Source organism: Bos indicus x Bos taurus, unplaced genomic scaffold (assembly GCF_003369695.1).
Source record: "Bos indicus x Bos taurus breed Angus x Brahman F1 hybrid unplaced genomic scaffold, Bos_hybrid_MaternalHap_v2.0 tig00003681_arrow_arrow_obj, whole genome shotgun sequence".
Lineage (NCBI taxonomy): Eukaryota > Metazoa > Chordata > Mammalia > Artiodactyla > Bovidae > Bos > Bos indicus x Bos taurus.
This window is the reverse complement of record NW_020867726.1, coordinates 37,381-44,637: the sequence shown is the minus strand read 5'-3', so window position 1 is coordinate 44,637 and position 7,257 is coordinate 37,381. Positions and strand designations below refer to the sequence as shown.

At 50.1% G+C, this 7,257-nt stretch overlaps 1 protein-coding gene across 1 annotated transcript; it reads right to left on the bottom strand.

Moving 5' to 3' along the window:
* Positions 1-4,614: 4,614 nt before the first annotated feature.
* LOC113889152 lies at positions 4,615-5,258 on the bottom strand. Its single transcript, XM_027535967.1, has 2 exons — positions 4,876-5,258; positions 4,615-4,817 (listed from the first exon to the last, which is right to left on the bottom strand). The coding sequence occupies exons 1-2, from the start codon at positions 5,225-5,227 to the stop codon at positions 4,615-4,617; spliced, it is 555 nt and encodes a 184-aa protein (XP_027391768.1). The 5' UTR covers positions 5,228-5,258.
* Between the last annotated feature and the right edge of the window lie 1,999 nt (positions 5,259-7,257).

The window sequence follows — 7,257 nt, the reverse complement described above, 5'->3', positions numbered from 1 at the left end:
TTCCAGTAGTTCTGATAAGTTCCCAAGAGTTTAATGCCAGTAGTTCTCAACTCACATGGTTTTTCATTGTAGTTTACCTTAATAACATTTACCCTCATCTTCACTGAATGGTGGCATTAGTCCCTTAGACTACAGGAGATCCAACCAGTCAATCCTAAGGAAATCAACCCAGATATTCATTGGATGCCTAATACTGAGCTCTAATGCTTTGTCCACCTGATGCAAAGAGCCAGGCATTGGAAAAGACCGTGATGCTTGAAAAGATTGAGGGCACAAAAAGAGGTGGTGGAGGATGAGATGGTTGGATGGCATCACCGTTTCATGTGACATGATTTAAGCAACATCCGGGAGATAGTGAAGGACAGAGGAACTGGAGTGCTGCAATCTGTGGTCACAGAGTTAGACATGACTGGGAAAGCAACTGAACAATAACAAGAACAACAATGACCTCTGGGAGGGGGAAGGACCACGAACTTGTCTGTGTTTGCTCCTGACAGGTACTGCATGAAGGCTTTTGCCTCAGTGACTGTGGAGAAAAACACTGAGAACCAAGGGGTCTTGGTCGTTTACTGGGCTCAGATTATGCATGTGGCTTCTGCAGCAGGGAGCTGGAGGCACCACTGGGGGTGGCAAGGGAGCCCAGGGTGTCCTGCACTATTTTCTGCTATTCTCAGCCTGTGAATCACCAGTGTTGTGATCAGACTGCCCCCTGTGGGTCTGATGCTCTCAGGAAGCTCTGTAAAAAGGAAAAAGATAGAGGCTTTTTGCTTAGGAGACCTAAAACTTACACAGCACACCTTCCTACCATGGTGTGGGTCTGATGCACTCAGGAAGCTCCATAAACAGAAAAAAATAGAGGCTTTTTGCTTAGGAGACCTAAAACTTACACGGCACACTCTCCATGAGTGTCAGGTAGGGAGAGAATGAATGGGGACCTAGGCTTTTGCTTTTGTTCAGGTATAGGGTTGGGAGTCTGGGTTTTCAAGGATGCTGCTACTGCTGCTGCTAAGTAGCATCAATCATGTCCAACTCTGTGCGACCCCATAGAAGGTAGCCCACCAGGCTCCCCCGTCCCTGGGATTTTCCAGGCAAGAATACTAGAGTGGGTTGCCAGTGTCTTCTCCATTCAAGGATGCACTATTGGTGAATTTAAAACATACAAGGGAGAATTTAAAGTGTAGGAAGAGAAACAAACCAACAAGTGACCCAAATGGCCAGTTACAGAAATCAACCAAGGTTTCTAAAACAAAGGAGCCTGGGGAGGGGGCCGTGGCCTGGCCATTTCTCTGGCGTTTTCTGGAGTTCTGTGAGCAGTAGCAAATCATACAACCTGAAGGGGAGGTACTGGGATTCCTGAGTTTGTAGCCAAGTCAGGCAGAAGTGTAGGGGAGCTGGGGACCCACGGATTGGCATCTGAGGTGGGGACAGTCTTCTGGAACTGGTATCATACCTGTGAGGCTGGCCCTCCTTCTGGGGTGGTTAGTGGCAGAAGTGAGCTGAAGCCTGGACACACAGTTGGTGTCAAGAAGGCAAAACACACAAACAAAACCCTCTCAGCCAGGACCTGTGAACCCTCTGTAATCTCAGTTTTTAAACAACTGCTCTCGACTTCCACCTCCTGTCTTTCTGGCTCAACCCTTTGTAGATGAAGAACCTAGAATCCTTGACTTGATGCTGCTAAGCCCCTTCCCACGCCCCCGGATTCAGCTTGTTTTCAGGACGCCTCATGCACATTGGGTCCTGTCTCCCCACTGGCCCTGCTTGGATGCCTCCTTCCCCTCCGCTTGCCTTCATTCCCCACGACCGCTTCATGTGGCACCTTCTCCTCCAAAGCTCCCGTCAGGTCCCCACTCCCACTCTCAGCTGAGAGATGTCTTGCCAGGTTTTCAAAGAAAATCAAAGCAACCAGAAGTGGAATTTCCCCAGTTGCAGCCCCCAGGTGTGTCTACGTCTGTGCCCACGTGTGGTGTGTGATTCTCTCCAAGCTCCCTGCACACCTTCCTGTCTCTTCTCCCTGCCCCTCTTCCATGGTCCCCACCACCTCCTTTTTCTTTCAGCATCTTTGGAGAGATTCTGAGTGGTTTCTGTTTGATGATGACTGCTCTTTGTCCAGGTGAAATATTCCTGTGCTATTTTTCTTAATTTATTGTATTTAACTGCTTGCTTTATACTGATTTTTTTTTTTTTTTAATTTGTGCCGGCTCTTAGCTGTTGCATGCAGAATCTTTAGTTGCAACACGTGAACTCTTAGTTGTGGCATGTGGGATATAGTTCCCTGACCAGGGATCAAACCTCTGCCCCAGCATTGGGAGCTCAGAGTCTTAACCACTGGACCACCAGGGCTGTCCTTGTACAATCTACTTTAAAGAGGTTTTGTAGGGTAGGTAGACAGAATTGGGTCCCAGGCTACAGGGATTTCTCCCTATGATGCATGATTGTTACTATGAATACCTTCTTTCAATGGGTAACCAATGAGAAAAACACAAATGGATCATCCACATTCTCATAACCAGATTCACAACTGCTGCCTCCTAAGCAGACTGCTTCCTACAAGTGTGGTCCCTCATGTGATGGTTAAGTCAGCACATCTCTTCTCCTTCCTGAGGCTGAGCTTCCTGTGCTATACAGCAGCTTCCCACTAGCTAGCTGTTTTATATATGGTGGGTTTATAACAGTCCTTACCTTCACTTCCTGAATCCAGTCTATATATAGCTACTGAGTTATTTCCAGATTACAAACTTGACAGTGTTATTTCTCATTTAAAGTCCTTCAGTTTCTTCTCTTTGCTTACAAGACAAATTCAAATATCCAAACTTGAGTCTACATATCCTACAGTGTTTCCTTTTTCTTTAGCCAAAGGACACATGACTTCCCAAATTCACATTGAAATCTACACCTTTCTATCTTTGCCTATGAGCTTCCTTTTTCCAGGACTGGCTTCACCACTGTGTGTGTGTCTGCCTCATAAATACTGACTCATCCCTTAGACCATAAATCAAAAACTGACCTCACAGCAAAGTTTTCTCAACTTCTCCCCCTACTCCCACCCCCACACCATAGGAACAGGAACAGCCATTCCTTCCTTTAAGACCCTTCCTCCTCACTGCAGTGAATAGTGATGAACTGTTACAGTGTGGATCTGTTTGATCCAGCTGAAAGCCCCTGCATTCTCGGAGCATATTTTGTTCATTTTGTACCTGATTCTGCCTAGGAACTGGAAATCGTGGGAGCAGAGGAAATGGGTCTCAGAAAGAATGGTGCTGAGCCAAGCTGCCCTGTTCCCAGAAAGGGGGCCAGGAGAGTGCTAGAAACTGAGAACCAGGTGATGCCCGAAGGGACCCATCTGACTGTTTCCTATCTTTGTGTAATTCCTCTCACTTGAGCGCTTTGCCCAGAAACTTCAAGGATGTTAGATTACTATACTCGTGTAACATGAAGCAGGAAGATAAGCCTACATTCTGAGTAACTTACTTCCTTTTATTAAGCAGGAGGGACAAACATATTTTCTCCAGAGGCAAATAACTTGGCTTTTACTTAGCACAGGAAGTATCGTTTTGCTAAGAAACCATTCATCGGAGCCTAGTGTCAGCAGGTGCGAGCCCTGGGCTCCAATGCTGTAGTATCTCTGGGTTGAAGGGGCCTAAGTCATCATCGCATTTTCCAGATGAGAAAAGTAAGGTCCAGAAAAGAGAGGGTACTTACTTCCCAGGGGTCCAGAGGCAAGTGGCATCTCTGGAGCCACAGCCCTGGTTTCCTGACTCTAAAATTGGTGTTTTCTCAGTTAATCCTAAGACTCATTAATGACACTCTTTCATGGATGAAATGTCTATAGAGTTCTGAATAATAATTAGAAGAGAAATCAGAAAATAAAAGATTAAAATGGTGAAATTAAGCAATGTTGTGCTATTTCCTTTTATGGACACTTTTGATATTATTGCCAAAGTATTTTTGTCATTTTCAACCTAAACCATTTTTATGTTTCCCTATTTCAAATGCACCTGATGAAGCACCCTCCACAGACCAAGGTACTGAAGACCCCAAGACTCTTTACCTCTTCTCAGCTGAGTTCATTGCTTCCCTGCCCCTGCCCCCTACTTGCCCGCTGATGTGATGGTTAAAGCGCACGTCTAGCTATGATTTACGGCATTGTCTCCCCAGACAGGTTTTCTCTCTTTTTCTTGCTGGTATGCCGCCCTATTTCCTCTTGATTTCCTCCCTTCTGCAGGGTGATCTGACCATCTGAGCCCTAAGGCCGTGCCACGGTGTCACAGAGAGCTGTTCCCCATCTTCTGTCTCCTCCCGTCCTCAGTGTTCCTGGCGCTACAGCACTGCTCGGACCCTCTGACACCCTCCACTCGCCCAGCAGCTCAGCTCTGGGGGGTCGGTGGTGACTGGCTCCCTGAGCTTGCTGAGAGGCAGGGCAGTGACGAGTCCCTCGCATTTTGCTGCCTCGCTTCCCCTCCAGTCTCTGCAGATGAGCCAGGCATGGGTACAGAAGCCCCAGGCACCAGGCCCTGGCCCTTGGGTCCCTGCTAGGAGGTGCCGCGTGTCCGCAGGTGCCCACTCTGATTTCTCTAGTTCACTAGCGCCCAGTGATGGGAACATGGCGGGCCGTCAGGGCGCCTCCAGCAACAGGCCCTGGAGGACGAAGAAGAGGCTCCTCAGGCCCCGCTGCCCACAGGAGTGAGAGAAAGTGTGTGAGCGAAGCTGAGGGCCCGGACGGGACGGGGTCTCGGCTCGGGGGACCCCAGGCGGGAGCCAGAGGACCAGGCGAATGGCTGTCCTGCGGCCCCGCTCTGCGTTGGGCCCCAGCGTCTCTCGGAAGCGCCTGGAGCCACACGCCTCAGAACCGGGGGGACCTGGGGGTCAGCTCACCCAGCTCTGGCATCTCGCTGACGAGGGCCCGGAGGCGCCATGAAGGGACGTGACCTGTAGTCGGTGGTGGAGCCGGGACCGAAGTCCGGAGTCCGAAGACTTGGTCCAGCGTCATCTTTCCACCCGACATCCCTGAAGTGTCTGAGGCTGCTTCTGAGGGAGGGAGGGGGCTGTGGGACAGGACATGCCCAGTGGCGGGGCCTGGCTCTGCGTCCACCCGGGGCTCAGTCCTCCTGACCTCGGTGTGGTCCTGCTCCCCACGAAGGGAACGGCTGCTCGAGGTTGTCCCCCGGAGGCCGCACAGAGGGTTCCAGCGCACTCCACACGGAGAGGGTCTCGGGGCGCTCTGCATGAAGCTGGAGCGGTGCCGCCCGACGCCCACACACTTCCGGGCTCAACGGACGCACTTCACTGAAGCCGCCCATGCGCACGTGGGATGGTGCCTCCCCCAGACCGACCTGAGGCAGAGCATCGGGGGCTTGAAGGGCCCTTCTTGTTCTCCCTGGAAGTAGGATCCCGAGACTGGAGTGTGTGCAGAGGTGGGCAGGACGGGGGCTGGGGTTCATGAGCCCCTGATTCAGGAGCGATGAGTGAGCCCCCTCCGGGTCCAGCACGGAAGCCGTGGGAGCCCGGGCTCAGATGGGAGAAGTCTGGGCACAGACTAAGGAGAAGAATCCCAAGTTCCTATGGTTCTGTCAAAGGTGCTTCCTGTTTCCAGGCTCGAGTTATTCTCCGTCTGGTTCACACCTAAGGGCTCAACGCTGAGGAGACTCAGTCTTGGGTTTTCAAGACCTCGGAGTCTTGTAGGTGAAACAAGGTCGACAGGTAACAGGACTCCCAACTTGTTCATGACTCAAGGACGTCATTCTGTTTCTCTAGGTAGAGAACGAGGGCTCAGAGTGAGGCCTATCCTGTCAGAGTGCAGTCAGTAAGCTCCTCAGGGCAGAGCCGAGTGGGAACAGAGCTGCCAGCACCTGACAGAGAAGACAGGTGCTAACCCAGGGCCACATGCTCCCAGCCCTGCTCTGCTGGACGAGCACGTGGGGAGCAGACTGGGGCCTTTTATGGCCCCAAAACTGAAGAAGAATTTTATGAAATTCTGTGACTGCTCTCTCTCCCTCCCTTTTTCCCTCCATTTCTATTTTCTCTCCTTTGAAGTAGCAACCATCCTTGCCTTGGACAATTTCTCTCACGGCCCAGACATCCTCCAGCAACTTCTCTCAGGGTCAATACATAGTAGTAGCCCACATTCCTAGGCCCAATGTGTTTTTTTATCTCGCTCTAACTTTCATCTAGTCAAGGCTCTGGTTTTTCGAGTGGTCATGTATGGATGTGAGAGTTGGACTGTGAAGAAAGCTGAGCACCAAAGAATTGATGCTTTTGAACTGTGGTGTTGGAGAAGACTCTTGAGAGTTCCTTAAACTGTAAGGAGATCCAACCAGTGCACCCTAAAGGAGATCAGCCCTGGGTGTCCATTGGAAGGACTGATGTTGAAGCTAAAACTCCAATACTTTGGCCACCTGATTCAAAGATGTGACTCATTTGAAAAGACCCTGACAGAGCTACTAGTAGGTCACTTCCACACCCAAAAGTAGGCATTGAGTGATTAGAGAATTCTTTCCAAACATGTTGTTGCGTCTTCATAACCTTAAACGTCTTATTGGTGGTAAACTTCTCCCTCCTCCCAAATCCCTGGAATAATCTAGATGATTTGTGAACTAAATCAGTTGAATCACTTGGCTGGTATAACCCAGTATGAGACAAAGTTCCTTTATTCAGGCCCAGACCGGAGACCTCTTGCCACACATCACGGTGTGATCTTGAGTTCCACTGGACAAGGCTTCCATCTGACGAGCCTGTGAAAGCTGGGTAGGTTTTGCATGATGGGGAGGAGGGGTAACTGGTGAGGCACACGGGGCAGTGGTTACTGACCCTGCGGTTAACACCCAGAAGTTCCTGTGGCAGGAAGGGTTTGTGTGTGTGTATATATATATATATATATTTTTTTTTTTTTTTCTGTCTTTTGGCTGTGCTGGGTCTTCGTTGTTGCGCGGGCTTTTCTCTAGTTTTGGAGAGCGCAGGCTACTCTCCAGTTGCAGGGCACAGGTTTCTCATTGCAGGGGCTTCTCACTGTGGAGCCCAGGCTCTGGAGCACAGGCCCACGGTGGTGTCTCAGGGGCTTAGTTGCTCCCACACGTGGGATCTTCTTGAACCAGGTTCATCAGCAACACTGACATCTTACATCAGAACAGAAGGTGAGGGATACGAGAGGGATGTTTGCTATTGGTGTTTAGCTGGGAAAGAAGGGGATCCCAGTCAGAGGGTGAGACCCCCAGATTTCCACATGGGACTTCCATGAGGCTTCATATAAATGTCTTTTCC